Source organism: Chelon labrosus, assembly GCF_963514085.1.
Source record: "Chelon labrosus genome assembly, chromosome: 15".
NCBI classification, from domain to species: domain Eukaryota; kingdom Metazoa; phylum Chordata; class Actinopteri; order Mugiliformes; family Mugilidae; genus Chelon; species Chelon labrosus.
In genome coordinates this window covers 8,379,185-8,398,847 of record NC_140348.1, presented here as the reverse complement: position 1 = coordinate 8,398,847, position 19,663 = coordinate 8,379,185, and the positions used below count along the sequence as shown (strand labels likewise).

At 39.7% G+C, this 19,663-nt stretch overlaps 2 protein-coding genes across 2 annotated transcripts in view; both read right to left on the bottom strand.

Moving 5' to 3' along the window:
* Nucleotides 1-2,026: 2,026 nt before the first annotated feature.
* Nucleotides 2,027-9,591, bottom strand: LOC311500097 (monocarboxylate transporter 12-B-like). The gene is made up of 8 exons (XM_084561276.1): nt 8,966-9,591; nt 7,555-7,658; nt 7,103-7,246; nt 6,537-6,632; nt 6,188-6,344; nt 4,436-5,143; nt 4,092-4,351; nt 2,027-3,043 (listed from the first exon to the last, which is right to left on the bottom strand). The coding sequence occupies exons 1-8, from the start codon at nt 9,112-9,114 to the stop codon at nt 2,850-2,852; spliced, it is 1,812 nt and encodes a 603-aa protein (XP_084417402.1). The 5' UTR covers nt 9,115-9,591; the 3' UTR covers nt 2,027-2,849.
* A 2,395-nt stretch (nt 9,592-11,986) lies between these two features.
* Nucleotides 11,987-19,663, bottom strand: part of pank1a (pantothenate kinase 1a) — a 28,104-nt gene continuing 20,427 nt past the window's right edge. Inside the window, exon 8 of the mRNA XM_084562310.1 lies at nt 11,987-19,624. Coding sequence (XP_084418436.1) covers nt 19,565-19,624 — 60 coding nt within the window. The 3' untranslated portion in view covers nt 11,987-19,564. The remainder of the gene's footprint in view (nt 19,625-19,663) is intronic.

The following is a 19,663-nucleotide window of genomic DNA, read 5'->3' as shown; positions in this document are numbered from 1 at the left end:
TTAACATATTGAAAATGAGCAGCTGATTAATCTATACTCATTCATTTCAACTCTGTATTTAATAATGTAACTGTGAAATTGTGTGTTTTTTTCATGCTGACTATACGTTTTTTTCTGATAACACATCTTCTGCCTTCAAACAGGGTCATGTTTACTTTGCTCACGAGAACAGTCCATATGAACAGCCTCTTGTGGTATTCACAGCCTCATAAGGTTTACGTGTTGTGCAGACTTCCCATGCCGTAACCACATGCCCATAAGCTCCAGCTGAATGCAGAAATACACTTTCTCAAATAACAAACTAACACTGTTAACTTCAGTGTCTGAACACACCATTCACTACACACTGATCTATACAAAACTCAACTGTCTCACCAGAACTGGGCATCACAATGATCAGCAGTTTGTACTGCTGCCTAGAACACACTCCTGCTTGATCGTTTCGACAAGACGCACTCAACAAGTTACTCTTCTCAAAGTGACGTTGAGTCAACTTTAGATTTTTCAGACAAAAAGAAGGAACCTGTGTTCATAACAACCCGTGCCAGCTCAGCTGATGATTTATCCAATCTGCGATCCGCCTTTGTTGAAAACAAACCATTACAGAAGTCATGATGACAGACAACAGACGAGAGTTAAACACGAAACTGTTTACTGGAGACACAATTATAACTTATCAGATGTATGACTTTCGGAGAGAACATCACTGAACGCATGAACAGAGAGACCACAAGAAGCTTTGTTGAGGTGCTCTCTTCTTCTAGACTGTGCTACCAAACCTTCCTCACAGCATACTGCATAGATCACAGCTGAATTCAAATACCTTGATTGATCGTTGCTCTGTACAAAAGCCACTATTTTAAAGAACTGAAAGTGATTTAATTCGGGGTAATGTCTGTGTGATGGCTTTTTTCTTTTCTTACTAATTAAACACTTCACAAAAAGAAAACACAAGATCAACTGTCACGCAAAGAATCACACAAACTACGACACACACACACGTCACTGCTGAGGATGCAGAGAAGACACACAACGGTGGTTGCAGCAGCGGAACAATGCAGGGCTCCCCGTGTGGGGGTGTATACACACAGAACGGGATGTTCTCACAATCAAAGAAAACTCAAAACGCTTGAACAAATCCACTCGACCCAATGCACACACACGTGCATAAGGGTCGACGGGCAACGCGGCAAACACACACAGTTCACAGACCTACATGAAACACACCTGTACTTTTGTTATTTCAGTTTTTACTCACAAAGATCCAAATTCCTTCACATTTGTAATTATTTTGTCTTAATCAAATAATAAAAAAAAACATTTAACCTTTTTCTGTTCCACTAAAAAGACTGAAGTTGCAATGTTCATGCATCCTCAGTTGAGATGCATCTAAAACAGCAGACTGAGAAGCGTGTTTTTAAGGAGAAAGTTTTTGTTGTACACTTGTTCTGCTTTTCACTCCCCTACTGTCCAGGAGCAGCTGACTGATGGTAAACCACGTCTCCTGCCCCCTAGTGGCTGAAAATACCTACTCCACATTGAGCTTGTAGGTTAAGCGGCAAGACTCCGTCCTTAGGGCTTCTGAAAGGGTTAATGCCAACTCTAGAAACTCTTGCCAACTCTGTTTTTTCTACCACCAAGAATTCTGATAAAATATCGAACAAATATGTGCGTCACTGATGTATCCCTTTTTTCTTCTTCAGAGTGATGGAGCATGAAACTAAACCCTGGTGTGGTGTGAGAATTTGCCTGCACTTGTGTGAGGGAGTGGGTGTCACTGTGATTGTAAAGTGGCAATAGGTAAAAAATACAATACAAAACCATCTTCTTTGTGATTTTTGTTATGGATCTGGATGTTTGACATTTAAATGCATTATAAGCAACATTATACTTTTGTTACATATACACACGTGAACAGAATTGTTGGTACCCTTCCGTCAAAGAAGGAAAAGCCCACGACAAAAGCCTGGACAAAAATGATGGTACCCCCTAGAAAGGACTGAAAATAATTTGACCAACTATACTTTACTATACGGAGAAGCTACAGAGGGGTTACCTTTGAGGAGCTGTATGCTCTCATTGAAAATACCGTTTGTTCATAATCAAAGTTCATCTGTATCACGCACATAACATAACACTTGCTGATCAACATTGTCTGCTGTCCACAAGTTAATGCTAAGGTGAAAAACAAATGATTAAACAGAGAAATATGATGACTAGTCAAACCAAAGAAATATCCTCCATAGAGAAACATTTTTTTTTGTACTTCCTTCACTGCCACCAAAACAAGGAAGTGACACTTGGCGGTAGGAGAGATAAACAAAAACAGCACCACTATAACAGTATACATATAACAGAAAAAGGGCAATACTTGCAGTAAACAGTTTTACTGTTGGAAATGTTTAAACATATATTTTCCATAAACTTAAAGGGAAACACTATGATAGTCTGGCGACCTGTCCAGAGTGTACCCTGCTTCTTGCCCAGTGACAGCTGGGATAGGCTCCAGCCTCGCCGCGATCCCCCAGAGGACAAGCAGTTACAGAAAATGAATGAATGAATAAAGTGAAACAGAATCCAAATTAAACTGGTGTGAACAGTTTGTACACTTTAACACCATCTACTATCCACATTAAGCAGCGACCTCTTAAGTAACCTTAACGATACGATAACGATAACGATCGACCTCAACAATAAGACGTTGCAATATAGAGACACAAGTTCTGAGAGCTTTGTTTCTACTGGCCACTGTTCTTGAGCACATCCACACATAATTATATACCTAATTGTATTCTTTATAAACTCTTCTGCACAGACGGAAGACATCTAGACTGACACCTCATATATGATCATATGATGCCCTGCTGAAGTGCAGCAGCAGCTGCAGTGTGACTGGGATTTAAATGTGCCGCTGAGTTAGACTTGGACCTCCGGCAGCGTCTAACCAACATGGCAGATGCTACGATCACAGAGCTGAAGATGAAGGAAGCTCCACTGAGGAAGAAGGTTGCTGTATAGCTTCCCGTCTGGTCTACTAGCCAACCTGGAGACAAAGAGGACAGAAACATCAGTGGAGGAAACACAATTTTCTCTTAGTAGAGACAAAATGATGAACACGTCAGATCAATCAGACTGAGAGCTAAACCTGATCTGATTGCTTCTCTCTGGGTGGAATAAATACATGTTTGCTCCATACACATGTTTGCTGAAACATGGTGGTAGTACAATAACAAGCTGTTCAAACAAATAAAGTGAAGTGAACAAAGTCCAAATGAATGAGGCAGCACCATGAACGAATGAACTGAACAGAATGCTGTCAGCAAAGCAGCGGAAAACACTGCCTTCTTCTTCTGTTATGTCCCAGCGGATTCAACGCTACTCAGTGGGGAGAACCACTTTGTGTAATAGGTTCCATTCTGATTGATGTTTTATGGCATGTGAACACAGTGCCACTTAGAAGTATTTGCGCTCTTCAGAGTTTTTGACACATCTGCATAAAAATGACTTAAAACTTCAGCAGCTTTTCACACAAGTCCTGAAAGTAGACGCAGTGAGGTTCTGACGTTGGAATGCTGTGTTGTTTCATCTACAGACATGACACCGCTCATTTATTCCAAACAGTTCTCTCATCTAGCCACAAAACATCTTCCCTATAGTCTTCTGTCTTGTCCACATGATGTTTAGCAAACCGCGGATGGGTAGAAATGTTCTCTTTGGGAGAGCTTTTGAACTGATGGACTCTTTTAGTCTTGAAATGAACTAGTAATCCTAGAGGTGCACTTATAATATGTGATATTGGCCCATTTTCCTGAATAAACAAATACCAGTATAATATTTTTCTTCCGTTTGTTTAACTGGGTTCTCTTTGTCAACATTCAGGACTTGTGTGGAAATCCGTTTTGATTCATTTTGAATTCTGAAGGGCACGAAAACTGGGCATTTTCAGATTATTTTCTTAAGTCTATGTATGTTGGAACTTTCTAATCAGAATGAGTTTGATCAAATTAAATACATTTTCCCAATGTAAACGGGGTCAGGGATGCTCGAAGAACACATTGAAACGATGCAACAGTAAACTCATGAAGCCTTACCCCCAATTGGTGGGCTGATGAGGTAGGGGACGCCATGCAGGAAGTAGACCACACCCAGAGCAGAGGTGAGATAGGTGGGGCCCACGGTGTCAGAGATAACAACTGGCATTAGAGCAACATATGCACCATCAAAATACCCGTAGAGTAAGGAAAACAGCACCAGCAGGAAGAAGGAGTGGAGGAAGGGCATGAACAGACAGCAGATGCCCTCCATGAATGTCGCCACCATGTAGCTCAGCATGCGATACTTCTTCAGACACCTAGAGGCAAAGTAAACCAATCAATACAAGGCTTTAATTCAACGCCAACATTTATTTATCAAACAGAAACACACCCCTACTTACTTCCTGTCTGTGATCCATCCGAAAGTAATATTACCCACAATGCTGCTGACGCCAAATATGGACATGAGAAAAGCAGCGTGCTGATGCTCCACGCCAACACTGAGGGCATAAGGAACCATGTAAACTACTGGAGCGCTGCAGCCGTACGCCAGAAACAGGAAGGACACGGACAGAATCAGGAAGTTGGGTATCACAAGAAAGCCAATCTCCTCCCTGGACTCGAGCCAAAAGCAGTGACCTCTGGATGAAGTTCTTGTCTTCAGTAAAGTTTGTGGAGGACTGGTTTGATGGAAGTCATCCGTCGGTCCAGAGTCTTCTTTCTTTGCATCCATGTCTGCTGGCTTACTGGAGTTCGTGTTTTCCACCAATTTCAAGTCCTCAGTCGTGCTACTGTTGGGTAGATCTGAGAATTCGATCTCTCCCAGCACTGCCTTTGTTAGCTTGTTGCTGAATAAAATGCATTCAGCCAGCTTCAGATCTGGATCAGGCTGCCTTGGGACTGGTAGCAGTGCTACGTTCCCCTGGCCCAGTTTATCAGTGTCAAATCTAAAGTTTTTAAGTAATCCGTTGGCTATGAGGAGCCCTTGAGTGTTTATTCCCGGCTGCTTTGACTCGACTTGGCTGCAGTCGGTGGATGTTTCTTTAGTGGTATCCAACGTTGTCGTCATGCAGTCTTTCTCCAGGTTTGTCGTCTTATTCTCCCACATCCTTCAGCAGAGAATAAGAAAATATTTAGGTATATTTTACCTCTTCAATTCAAGGTCAATACCACTCTCTTTCTGTGCATTAACTGTCGACCTCATGTCATGAAACCATTAGCTTACCTTAGCCTACAAACTGGAACCTGAGGAATACAGTTCAAAACTAATCAGCACCTGTGGCTTTTACTAAATTTGTCATGATATCTGTGTTTGATCCACATTCAATCAAAAATGAAAAAGGAACACAGGAAGTTGCAAGCTGAAGCCATTTAATGGCTGGAAGCAGTGCCTATTTGTTGTCTCCGCTGGTTGCCCAGGAACCTCTCATCAGTCCACAACTTATTTTTAACTATTCAGTTTGTGTAGAGTTTAAACAAACAAAATGTACAGAAATGAATTATTTACAGCGACAGTCTCGAAGATCTCTGTTTCATTCTGTTTGGTGGCATCTATGGAGATAAGCATTAATGGCAGGTCTATTGTTAACCTGAATTCCTGCACAAATGTCTCCACAGACACACAGTTCATCAGTGGGTCATTGGATCAATCCCTATTGTGATTCCTCATTTGGCAATAGATAGTAAGTTAACAGACAAACAGAAATCTTCAAGATTAGCACTTTAAGAGGTTTATGGCCTTGTTTCTAATCTTAGTCCATAGGCTAAGCTAAGCAAAATGCAAAACATGCTATGCTCTGTTTAATTCTATATTAAATGTAGTGGATTTGAAGCCATTTGTTCATTTGTGGATTTTCTCTAGAACAAGTGGTGGCATCTCAACATTTTTAAATCCAAAACAGACCTCATCAGTCATGAGGTTATACTTTCTTGCAGTATTTAAATTAAAGCATCATATAACTATTGCACAATCCCAGCAGCCTCAGACAGCAGTATTTAAAGTTCCATTTAAGTTTCAATTAATTCATTAATTCTCTTTGGAGAATATGCAACAGGTCAGCCACTATCCTCCGGGTCTGACTAAGAACAAACTGCATAGTCAGGAATGGATAGACTTGTACTCTGACTTCAAATCAAGGAGGATGACGACTCACCTTTCACCTGCTCTTGTTTCCAGCGGCCTCATTAGAACACCGCAAACACACAGGTTGGAAACAAATCCTCCAAGGATGAGCAGAGCTCCTCTCCAGGAGTAATACTCTATGAGCAGCTGGACTACAGGAGCCAGGAGGAAGGTCCCGATGCCACTGCCTAAGGATGAGGTGAAATTGGATTTGATGGAACGAAACAAGGTAGGCAAAGAAGAAGGGAGAGACTGGGACAGGAACGTAAAAACAGACTAGAGAAAAGCGCAGCAAATGAAGTTAGTAGGAAGAAAAAGGGAGGAAGATGAGGTGTAGATGACAAGAGAACAAAATAGCAGGTAAGTAAAGATGTCACTACCAGACAGGGCGATGCCATAGGCTAGAGCTTTCCTCTCATTGAAGTACCTCCCAACCATCGCTATGGCTGGTGTGTAGCTGAGAGCAAAGCCGAGACCTGTTGAGGATGGATAAAAGAATTTGGAGTTTGGCAAAAAGCTGCCAAGTGTTGCCAGATCTGAAAAGAAGTTTTTGGGCTGTCCAAAGGATTTCAACATGCAGATGCTCCCTACTACACATGCAGGTGCTTTTGTCCAAATGGACTAACAATAGTTATGATGAGCTTCTCAAGAACAGAACTGTCATCAAAAATTAGCAAATTTTAAGATACTGAAGTTAGATATTTGTTTTTATCCGTAAGTGGTTGCATGAAATTCAAAGCAGCTGAAACTGTCTATGAACTACTGAGGTGTAATGCATGCTTATCTTTGGTCACCATCTGATATTTTGCTGTCGTCCATCACTGAACTCTTTATGTATTACATATTATATCTTTGTATATATGGAATCAGGGCTAATGAAGCATACACGGACAGATAATGCTAATAAATCACCCAGGTATTTTAAAAAGTTAATGTGCCTGTGTACCTGTGAGGACACCCATAGACGTGTAGAGATACTCCAGGCTGGTAGCAAACGAGCTGAGGATCAGGCCAGCTGACGAAAGCAGTCCTCCCAGAACTACTGTAGCTCTGCAGGACAGACGGTTGCCAAGGAAACTGCCCAGAGGAGCTGCAAACACAAAGACAAAGGGTTGCACAGAGGGTGTTAATAATCTCCTGTGGTGTTGAGGAATGAACTATATAATACTCTAAAGCAGCGTGCATATGGTGTAATACCATTGGTGTTCTTCCATATGTGATTATACTATTCATTATTGCGATCTTCATTTTTCTTTCTTTGTTTTTAGCAAATTGGGAAAAAAAGTTTTGCATGTTTTGCATCTGCCTGCCTGCTTTTTATCAACATGTTCAAGTATTTTTTTTTTTTTAAGTCTGGTCTAGCAGTGGCACTGATAGACTTGCAGAGGCCTGTCTTACCACACAGCATGGTGGTGGAGTCGATCAGACTGTGGATCCAGGCGGTGGTGGAGTAATCCTTCTCAAAGTGCATCTGGAACTCCACGAAGAACATGGAAACACATCTGGATAGAGAGAGAAGAGGAGAGATGGTCCAGATCTAGTTGGTTTTTAACATTCTTTAATGGGGCACTAAGATAATCACACTAGTGAGACTATGCAGACTTATTACATTTAGAATGTTATAAATGTGTAGAGAAAGTATTTGGCAGATAAAAAAAAGAGATCAGACTACTGGTAAGGATGCCTCGTATTGGAGCTTTTCATGACGCATAATGATCTAGAGAGTTAAGAGAGTTAAGAAATAAGATTTAACCGACATGTTTTTCAGTTTAAGGCTGTCATTCAGAGCCAGCAGTCTGATTGTTTTGTACTTGTTGACCTGTTTTTTTATGACTCTCATTGTCAGTTGTGTAGCGGCAGATAACACGGGCCAGGGTGTAGTTGTGACCAGATGAAAGAAAACGAAACTCCATTGATTCAATAAAGTAATAACTATACATATGATTTGATCAGTGTGCTTTCATCTTCATTTGCAAACCTGTTGTCTTTTCTTGCTCTGTTTGCAGACACAGCACAGGAAAGGTGCCAGTAATGGTACTGTTCTGTCTTGAATATGTTAAATGGTGGAGGCAAAAGAGGACTACAAAGCAAAGCTAAAAGTTGAGCATCTAACCAACAGTTTATAATCAAAGATTCTGTTGACTATTAAGGAAAATGTGGCTTTATGAGGGTTAATTATACAAGTGAAATTATCTCCTGTACAGACACATGGCAGAGAAGCACTCTCTGAGTCGTCAAAATAAATTTCTTTGTTTTTTGTCTGAAATCTGTCCCATTATCGCAAACTATAAAATCACAATGAGCTAATTGGTGGAATGTACTTAATTAGAATTCTAATATATTTTGCAGCTCTCTACCTCACTATTTACTCCACTACATTCATTGGATCATCAAATATTTTGAATGATCTTTTAAGCTAAGTGAAATGCCAGATGAGAAGTGGAGGTAGCGTGCTGCTTGTGCAAAGCTGTGAACATGGAAACATCTCAGCTGGGAGTCTTAATGGAAAAAGAAAAGGTGGCTGCTGGGACAGGTTAAAACTTTGCGCTGAGATGGATTGAACTGGTGCCAAGTTCTAACACATAGGCGTTAAGTTAATGACCATGACTAAGAACATGTTTTAAGAATAAATGCAGCGGGTTAAAAATTTCTTGTACTTGCTCTTTCATTATAAAACAGACAAAATGTGTTGCTTCTCAAACTCTGGGAAAACCTCACCAAGTCTATAGATGTATGTGTGTATATAATTTGTCAGGATAATGAAGAGTTTCACACCTCTAGAGAGAAACACACATGACACACTCTTCACCTGGTTACTGCACGGATGCAGATGGTGGCGAGGAAACAACTGGCGACAATCATCCAACCCCAGCCGCCTTCCAGTGGGGTCGGGGCTCCAGACGGCCCTCTGCCTCCTTTAAGCCTCTCCTCCGCGGAAACTGCCATCACTCCGGCCATTCAGGAACCTTAACAACCGTTATTCCCTTTCTTTGTGTTCCTTCGTCGTTGTCGTCGTCCTCCTCCTCCTCAGCCCCTGAGAAAAGAGAGAAAATTAATTAAATCATGAACACCAGCATCTTATTGATTTAATTCAGTGCAAATTAGTTTGCATCTGCATGCCTGAGTATTATGCACAGATTTCTGCAAAGAAATGTGCATGTTATAACGAGTGCACAAGAAGACAGTGGCACAACATTTAGCATCAGTAACAGAATTATTGCAGCATTATCCTGTCAATATATAGCAGATTTTTGATCTCATGAAAGCTTTTTTACTAAAATGCTAATGTCTCTATGATGTAAATTACAGCTTACAGTGGCAATGTTAATATGGTGATGTATAGCAAGTATAAAACAAACATGAACACCACTGTTCAGCATGTTAGCGAGCTAACATTTGCTTGTCAACACTAACCTACAATTCACTGAGCAGAGCAAAGTCCATTTTCAGGCATAAATGAAAGGAGTCACTAAAATGATTACAACTCATCCACATGGGAACAGGATACCTGTACTTTACTGGCTGTAGTTTGGTTTCATTCCTTGTATCACACAGAAAAACAACCTACTCATCAAACAATAGCCAGAACGGCCATTAAACAACAGGTATCCCCACCCATCATCTTATTTACATCTCAAAAGGGAAACTCTTGCAGTTCCCGGTAGTCAGACCTTTTTACTGTCCTCATTTAAATGTAACAGTGTCTGTGGTATGAAATGTGTTTTTACCTGCATGTGTCAAGCGTGTTTTCCTGATTTTTCAACTATTTAGATGATTTTGCTGACTGGGGTTTAGTCTTTCTGGATGCCCTCAGTGGTCGAGCTAAAGCCCACAGCCACATTTTTCAGTTAACAACAGCAGCCAACACCCTTATTTACTAGGGAAAAACAGTCAAAGAAGTCAAATAAAACAGCTCTAATGGTGAGTGAAGACCATGTTTATGGCAGAGAGGTATGCGAGAATGTTACCATCATTTTTGCCTTTGGAATAATGGGAATTAATGCGATAAAGCTATTTTACTGATACAGTTTCATTTTCATGTATAAGAATGCAGCAACATAATCTCGCTTTTGGTGCTAACTGTTGGATCTTGATCGCTCTCATTTCACCCCCTTTAAGGTGTCAAGCTCATGTCGGTGCAAACCAGTAACAGCGAAGCAGCCCATTTTCATTTACATGCATGTGTACATTTCCATTTGAAAAGCTCCGACTTTCACACCAGCTGAGCTGTTTTTGAATTTCAGCTACTCGGCTGGAATTTAGCAGCATGTTGCTAAAAAAGCTGGAATAAAGAACTGAAACCTATTTCAATTTACAAATAATTCCACTGCCAATATTATTTAAAACATAAAAAGAAGTAAATATGTAGAGCTGTCCCATCTGTCCTCCTGCTCTCATGTGCCCGTCCAAAGGTTTCTGTACAGCTTAATTTTGCTTTGTCAACTGTTGCTTAGTTTTATCTCTTGAACTAACAGGTTGCAAAGTTTGCATGTGTGTGTTGAGTGACAGCATGAGGACGTCACAGAACAGACCACTGCTGAAAGGTAAACTAGCACTAAGCCATGAAAACAGACGAGTTTGCAACAGCTTTGTTGATTCATGTTTGTCTCGAAACAAAGCCAGGGATCATGGTTTAATTTGTCGTTTCATTCATTTGAAAATTAAAATGAAAGCCCTAAACCTGGTTCTCCAGTCTCCAAGATTTACATGTAAACTTACAAATTAAGTATTTATTTTGCAGGCTTTTGCAGTGTGGGGATCTTTTAGGACACTCAGTGTGCTAAATAGGGTTTGTAGTCTAAACAGAATAAACTGGCAGAAAACTAAAATGTAGATAGAGAAAGAGAGACAGACTGGGAAAATAGGGAGAGAATATAAATAGCACAGTCAGTTCAAGCTGAACAAGATAAGAAAAAAGTGTTTAAGTGTTTTTACTTACGTCAGGCTCCAGTCTCTGCTCCTCTGTGTCACCACTACATAGCTTAGGTGTTCATCAGAACCTCTAAGAAATGTCATAAATAAAAATAAACCTAGAAAGTTTTCCTGTTGCTGCCTCCACTGCAAACGCCGTGAAGGTGCTCTGCAACACAACTGAGTCAGCAGGCTGAAGATATGAGGGGAAGCAGGAGGAGCCGGAGTAGACCGTAGAGGAGGAGAGGTCCCTAAATACTCCCACAGACATGGGTGTTTCTTAATGCTAACGTTTTTTTTCTTACTTTGTTTTAGTTGATGGTGTTTTTTATTGCTGTGTTGTATAACAGTCACATAATAGAACACTGCATGTCAGGTACAAGATATGTGTGCAAATAAATATGTACATATTTTATTTGCTGTAGTAAAGATAATGTTGATGTCCTGTCTTTACATTCCTTCAAAAACTTTTTTTTTTGTGGAATTTATTTTCAAGTTGGCAGAGAAGGAAGTACAATTTAAAACCTCTTTAAAATTTTAATAAGTTGGGATACACATATTTCACTTTTCTTTTTTTTTATTCCCTATCAAGTAAATAATGTAATTATTATTATTATGTAATAATTTTAAACGGAGCATACTAATATGTCTAGTAGCCTAGCTTAAGCTAACATTTGTCAAACCATACAGTAGCTTATGTATACTGCTTCATTTATTTTTTCATTGTTTTATTTCTACATCCTACAAATTAATAAAAAAAAAAAAGCAGGTATAATCATTAAGCTAACCACCTGGCTGAGGCTAATAAGCTAACCACCTAGTTGAACCTAACAGAAATTATCAATACTTTTTACTTTACTACTTTTAAGATCAGTTGGAATGCATTTAAATTATTTCCTATCACTTAAAACCAATGTCAAGTTTACACTTGTTTTTATGTTGTTTATTTTATTTTCCTGATCCATAATTAGTTTATCAGTGTAGCTGGCATATTTTCAAGCTGGCTAGTACAGTAGCAGCCTACCTGAAGCTAACTTAAAACTATACTTGTTTCTTTTTAACGTTGGTTGGTTTAATTTTTCCTTTTACTTTATTAAACGTAAATTAGTGGCTATTTTACACTTAAAATCAGCTGTTTCTGTAAATAATTTTATTTTCCAATTCCACGCAGTTGCCATTTAAAAGCTAGCTACCTAGTGGAGTACCTAAGCTAACAGTCATTTCCTCCGGCCTAATTACTCTTAACTGAAGCTAACGAGAAACTAAACTGGCAAGATAATATTAGTTATCCACAGTGCCACAGTAAAAGTATGAGCAATATTAGCTAACTAAAGCAGGTAAGCTACAAAGCTATCTGGTGAAAGTCAGCTGGAGATAGGTGGCCACAGCTAAAATGGCTGGAGCTTTTGTGGATCATTATCTATAGTTGAAACCAGATGTTTACATACACTGTGTTAAAAGACACAAACATTTTTTCCTCACTGTCTGAAGTTAAATCAGACTAAACCTCTCCTGTTTTAGGTCAGTTAGGATTACCAAAATTATTTCTATTTGCTAAATGCCACAATAATGAGAGAGAGAATTTGTTAGAGAATTTTGTATTACTTTCTTCAAAGTCAGAAGTTTACATACATTTCCTTAGTATTTGGTAGCATTGCCTTTAAACTGTATGACTTGGGTCAAATGTTTTGGGTATCCTTCCACAAGCTTCTCACAATAGTTTGCTGGAATTCTGGTCCATTCCTCCTGACAGAACTTGTGTAACTGAGTCAGGGTTGTAGGCCGCCCCACTCACACACGCCTTTTCAGATCTGCCCACAAATTTTCTATGGAATCGAGATCGGGGCTTTGTGATGGCCACTCCAAAACATTGATTTTGTTGTCCTTAAGCCACTTTGTAACTACTTTGGCGGTATGCTTAGGGTCATTGTACATTTGGAAGACCCATTTGCGCCCAAGATTTAACTTCCCGGCTGATCTCTTGAGATGTTGCTTCAATATTTCCACATAATGTTCTTTCCTCATGATGCCGTCTATTTTATGAGGTGCACCAGTTCCTCCTGCGGCAAAACAGCCCCACAACATGATGCTACCACCCCCATACTTCACAGTTGGGATGGTGTTCTCAGGCTTACAAGCTTCCCCCTTTTTCCTCCAAATGTAACGATGGTCGTTATGGCCAAACAGTTCCACTTTAGTTTCATCAGACCACAGGACATGTCTCCAAAAAGTAAGGTCTTTGTCCCTATGTGCATTTGCAAACTGTAATCTGTCTTTTTTTATGTCGTTTTTGGAGTAATGACTTCTTTCTCGCTGAGTGGCCTTTCAGTCCATGTTGGTACAGGACTCGTTTCACTGTGGATGACAGTCTCTTACCAGCTTCAGCCATCATCTTGACAAGGTGTTTAGCTTTTGTTCTGGGGTTGATTTGCACGTTTGATTCGGACCAAAACACGTTCATCTCTGGGACACAGAACCCGTCTCCTTCCTGAGTGGTATGATGGCTGGACATTCCCATGGTGTCTATACTTGCCTATAATTGTTTGAACAGATGAACGTGGCACCTTCAAGCTTCTGGAAATTGTACCCAAGGATGAACCAGTCTTGTAGAGCACCACAATTCTCTTCCTGATATCTTGGCTGATTTCTTTTGATTTTCCCATGATGTCAAACAAGGAAGCAGTGTGTTTGAGGTGTAGCCTTAAAATACATCCACAGGTGTGCCTCCAGTTAACTCAGATGTTGTCTGTTAACCTATCAGAAGCTTCCAAAAATCATCATCAGGGCTTTCCTTCATTGTTTAAAGACATAGTAATCTTTGTGTATGTAAACTTCTGACTTTGAAGTAATAAAAAATTCTCTAACAAATTCTCTCTCATTATTGTGGCATCTAGCAAATAGAAATAATTTTGGTAATCCTAACTGACCTAAAACAGGAGAGGTTTAGTCTGATTTAACTTCAGACAGTGAGGAAAAAAATTTTCTTTTAACACAGTGTATGTAAACATCTGGTTTCAACTGTATTTAGTAGTCTCATTCTTCCATTACACACATTTATTTGAATACTGTGCTTTAATACAGTGCTGAATAAAAAAATCTTTATAATCTCTCATCTTTAGGCCTTTCAGGTCTCTAGCCTTTCTTTACAAATTATGTAAGATTTTACAAAATTACACATACGTTATGTAGCTCTAACCCAACAGTAAAAAATTAAAATTAATCTCAACTAACAGCTAGAGTAAATTATGACTGCATTCACACTGAATGTACTTTAACCTTCTATAAATGTTGATATTAGTAAATATATTTTATACGTTACCTCATAACTGTATACTTGTCTGCTTCTTGCCCTTCCTTTTTTTTATATGCAAGTGAATAAAAATATTTAGACACACCATCTCATCCAGTTTTAGTTTAATTCCTTTTCAGAGAAAAATGTCTTCACTTCAGTACATACACATTGCACAAGGCATGGAGCCTTTTTTTCTTTTCTTTTTAACCCTTTCTTTTTCAAACCAAAGTTAAAAGCAGCAGCAGAACTGACGCTAACAACCAGCACTGGGCTTCCCAAAACGTCAACCGAACAAACAACCGGCACTGAAATCCAGCAGACAGAAAATATGCAACCAGACTGTGGCCACCAAGAGCATCCAAACAACTTAGAGGAAAGATCTGGTTCAACAAGCCACCATTCAGAGAGAATTATCGGTAACACATGAACTTACAATGGATGGCATAAACTTTAGACAATCACAGAAAGCTATTGAAAAATGCATCTAATGAGGAATCTCATAAACCATACACCACATGTAGACTAAAACAGACTCCTAAAGTATTTACTAATAATGTTTGTCACAGCTCTTGTAATATTACTGTTAAAGGTGATAAAAGTGGTTTGTCTCGATGCGTCTTCAGTCTGCGTTGGGATCGAATACAGTGCCAAATCGTGCAAGGGAAACCTGGCCCTGAACAGTTAAAACGACGTTTTCAACAGACAGATTGCTGGTGTAGAATATATCATATTATTATTATTATTATTATTTACAAAAATCTCTGTACAATCAAATACACAAGGGTGAAAAGGTCTGTCCTGCTTGTCGAGCATTCCAAGACTGTTTTGAAGGGTGGATGTGTTCAGTTAACAGGATGTATGACAAGATTAAGAACAGCACAAAAGGTCAACAAAACGAGGGTTAAAAATATAGGAAGGGGAACTTTAGGTTATGGTAACTCGAATGCAACATGAGGTTTGATGAGTCACAAAGCTGTAGTTTTTTCATCCACCAAGAATAACTGTTACTGTGGCTCAGTGTGTACATATTTAGGTTGCACATACTGTGGCTTTTGGTGAATAATCATGTCCCAAACATCCTGGTACGAGCATCCACCTTACAAAGTGTTAACAGCTAAATCAGCAGGACAGAAACTCCAGGAGGAGAAACGCTCTCCGTCAAGATTCAAACAGGATTGCAAACAGGAGGGCAAAGCTAACAAACACATTTTTTAGAACACATTTACAAACAAGTTAAATCAACTCTGATAGGGAAGAGTTTGTTTGGAAGGGACGAAGAGATCGATGGTTGAGTTACTGCATAGCTTGTAGGTTAGATTTCACCATGGACGACATATTTGCCCCGAAGCTCCTTACAGTACAGAGAAACACATACATAAATGGTCCCAATAGGAAATGAACCCCAAACCCCAAAAGTGTTAGTTGATTTTTAAACAGCAAACACTAAAATAACAACTTAGACCACTTTTAAAGCAAACAAACACCCACTCTGTTGTCCAGTGACAACAGAAACCCCACTGCGTAGAAGTTAATATACTTAAAGGACTGAATTCTTGATTCACATTGTATCTGTTAGAGTGACAGAAAATACTTCACATACAGTGATGCTGCTTTCATTGTCAGGTCTCGTGTTACTTTGAGTCTGACTCAAACAGTGATGCTGCAGCAACAGTTAGGTCAAAAATACAGTTAGTGTCTGAACTCGTGGTATTCCCAAGACATTCTGTAACACTGGCTTTAACAGTCTTGTGGAGACATACAGGTACACTTTAAATGATCATCTATGTTCTGCATAGAGGACATGTCTCATATTAAAATGACAATAAAACATGGAATTGACACCGGGCATGAGCCAAACAGCAAGCAGTTGACTGTGAAGAGATACAACAACTGGTGTTCACTAATACATGACAATGTGTTGAGAGATTTCATGCACTGCAGGTATGCTTTCAAAAGTGTTGCAAATGTTTGAAAAGATTGTTGCAGCCTGACAGGGGTTAAATCGAAGGGATTTACAGTTTTGGGAACAATCACACAGGTTCTATTGTGCCAACCAAAAAAAAATAAAAATAAACTCACATTATTACTAATCACTGGCCACAAAAAACTGCAGAACAAAAATATTAAAAGGACATACAGTACGTTAAAAACAATGTTCCCCAAAAACAAAGAAAAATGAGAAAAGAGAGGTCGGAAAAGATGTAGAATTCTGAAATCCACTGTGGTACTCTAGGAAGATAATATTGTTTTTGTGCTAAGACACACATGGGGTCAGCAGTTGAGTTGTAAATGCTGTTAACTGCACTGAATCTTCTTTTACAGAATAACGGCAAAACACACAAAACAGCAAAGCAAGAGTAAAACCCAGCCACAAAAAAAAATTATCTGCACCCACAACGTTACAAAAGCACTGAGATGACGTTCAGCACGTGTCAAATACACAGGAAACTGAAGGGCACAAACATGATGCAACCAGGATAACACACGCACACTGAAGGCAACTGATTGAGCTTTAGCAGATTAAAAGAAGAGGGTGGCACAAGAATAAACCAACACCAGCTTGATTTCAAAGAAGCGGAGTGGCACCTGACAGGTTGAGGTCACTATTGTCATCCAAACATGAGCTGGAGCAAGGCAAGTAAAAACAGAAAAACAGCGTTTGTGTCACTGTTTGAAGTGTTGTCACAACCAAACACAGAGATGACTCGATGATTCCAGAGGAAACGATTTCAAAACACTCAAACTGCAATTTAACACTTGGAACACTTGCATAAGTGGTGGCATTGGTGTTATTTAAGCCGATGGGTGGTTAATGAAGCAGAAAAACAACACGATCCTTTAGCATGATCTATAAATGTTGATTCAGTTACACAAAAAAATACATTTAAATGAGAAGTGATGATAAGAATAATAAGAAGTGAGCAGCCTATAACCCAAGTGCCCCATGTGTTTTTTTTTTCTTTGTACAAATTAACCATGAAAACAACAAACATGTTAGCAGCAAACATGTTAGTCTGGGTCAAAGTGTAGTCTTCGTGTATGTTAGATGATGAAGCAGAGATAACAACAAGCGGTAGCTTGTTTTTGTCAATAAGACCTTTAAAATACTTGCGTAGCCGACATGAAACTAGGTTTTCCCCCTCTGTAATCCAGATGAATTACTGTAGGTGATGATTTGGAGGTATGGGTGATTTTAAGAATAACTGCAAACTGGGGAAAGAGCACAGTTCCTCAGCAGGAAGTGAAGGCATGTAGACAGTGGTACCAAAGACAGACTGGACAGCTTTATAGCTCAGCTGCTTTGACAAAAAAAAAAAAAAGAAATGAAAGGCGGTAAAGGTCCAGTCTGGGAAGGGAAGATGTGAGGACCATGACGTTACAGAAAGAAATACACTTGTGGTCCACGTTTCTCCAAAATTGCTGTTACTGATTAATTCTACAATTATGATGACTTGAAATCCTACTGAGAATGAAGCCTCTTTACAGCTGTCGTTGCTACAAATAGTAAATTACATTTCCTATAAGATGAGACATGCATGTAACTTACAATTCCCAGCTTTGCTGCGGATCAAGTTCCTTTAAAAAGGCCATGGCGTCTCTAAAATAAGACTAGCAGACACACATGCTACTTTCAAGTATTTTTACACCTTTATCCTGTTAATAGATTATTTTAAAAATCGCTTTAATTCTGTCTGGGGAGCACGTGCTAGTGTGGGCTAACAGGCAAGGCTTCCCTGGCACATTATTCTTAGGTAGAGGCATGCAAACTGAATACGTGAGGCCATCTCCCTGTCCAGTGTCCTTTCATACACCTTTGTTTGCATAAGTATGGTGACCAAGTGCCCTTTAACTGAAGCTTAATCTATGTGGACTTGGGCACGTTCCAGGTTTGAAATTAAGTACAGAGTATCTGAAAAGTAATTTCCAGTGGGGAAATTAGTGGGGGGAAGTTGGAGGGGGCTAAACTTCAGATACTGAACTTGGAGAACAACCACCAACAATATCTGCACCCTCAGAACAGTCTAAACTGTCTGACAGTAGGTGAACTTATTCTGCAGATGGCATAATCAGTGTATTTTACATTAGCGGTGACTCTGGGCAAAAAGCATCTTGGTCCCCCCCTCTCTCAAAAGGTGTGATACCATTCTTCTGTATCTCCATCAACAGCCGAGATGCTCAACCTTTTATCAAGCCTCATTAACTCACACTGCAACATCCGAACAAGGCAGCAGGGTGGCACAATATTCAGAGGGAAGGAGGAAAAGGACACAATCAGATGGCAAAGCACTGCACATCACAACACAGTAGCCGTGGTGATGCCACTCTACAGAAATTAACAATGCACTCCAATCTGCTGAAAGACAATGTCTTGGTCCCGTCATTGAACACTAAACTCAGCAGGTTGGGCGTGCATGGCAACATGGTGGTGTTAGAGTTGTGTATGATTAGGCAGAAGGAGGAGGGACAAAGAAAGAAAAGCAAAGGCCAAATGTAGTGGAGCAAAAGAAAGACAGTTTTTTCCCATGTGAGCTGAAGGAGGCAAGTATTGTATGAATCTCAACAGGATTTGGCTTCAGTGCACTCCTTAGAAGACTGTAGCATGGCGAGCAACACTTTGTGCAACCACAAACTACATCCTGACCCTCTAATGATGTTTCTGTGGTCACAGAAAAGGTATTTCCTTGAGTCGCTGGTGGTAAAAAATTACTTCTTTTCTGTGCAGATATTTTATCCTGTTGCACAAATAGTTGCCCGGCACGCTACCGTCCCCAGGACCTAATGCTACAGTAGCTATTCACACAAACACACAATAACAAAAAAAAAACTAAAAAAAAAAAACAAACACTAAAATACTTTAAGTCTCTGCTTCCTGATGCAGGGCTGATTACAGGAATCAACAGACCTGATTACAGGAAACCATAAATTAAAGATTACAATATTAAAACCTCTATGATAGGGAGAAATCTAGGAGAGGGATGTTAGAGGTTATCATTATTTACAATGTTAAATTATTAAAATGGCTTTTCTCAGTTTCTGCCTTTCTCTCTCTCTTTCTCTTAGTGTTCCTTTAGTGGTCTCTGTGAATGGGACCGCTCAGCAGCGTCAAAAGTCGGTGACGTCACAGCATTGATAGTTGGTGACATTGCGGCGTTCAGGGGTGACATCGTCTTGTCGAGAGTTGGTGATGTCGTGACGAGATTTCCTTCACGGGTCCTCTGTTGCCTTGAGCAGCTCCATCAGCGCTCCCACAGCGCCAAAATAACCCTGGAGCAAAAAGACGAACATGTGAATACATACACTTTA

Bases quoted from the DNA above. Each gene is read 5' to 3' on its own strand.
- LOC311500097 (XM_084561276.1), bottom strand. From the start codon at position 9,114: ATGGCCGGAGTGATGGCAGTTTCCGCGGAGGAGAGGCTTAAAGGAGGC. The intron at 7,247-7,554 runs GTAAGACAGGCC...TTGTGTTTGCAG, and splicing joins CTCCACCACCATGCTGTGTG to CTCCTCTGGGCAGTTTCCTT. The intron at 6,633-7,102 runs GTACACAGGCAC...CATCCTCAACAG, and splicing joins GTCTATGGGTGTCCTCACAG to GTCTCGGCTTTGCTCTCAGC.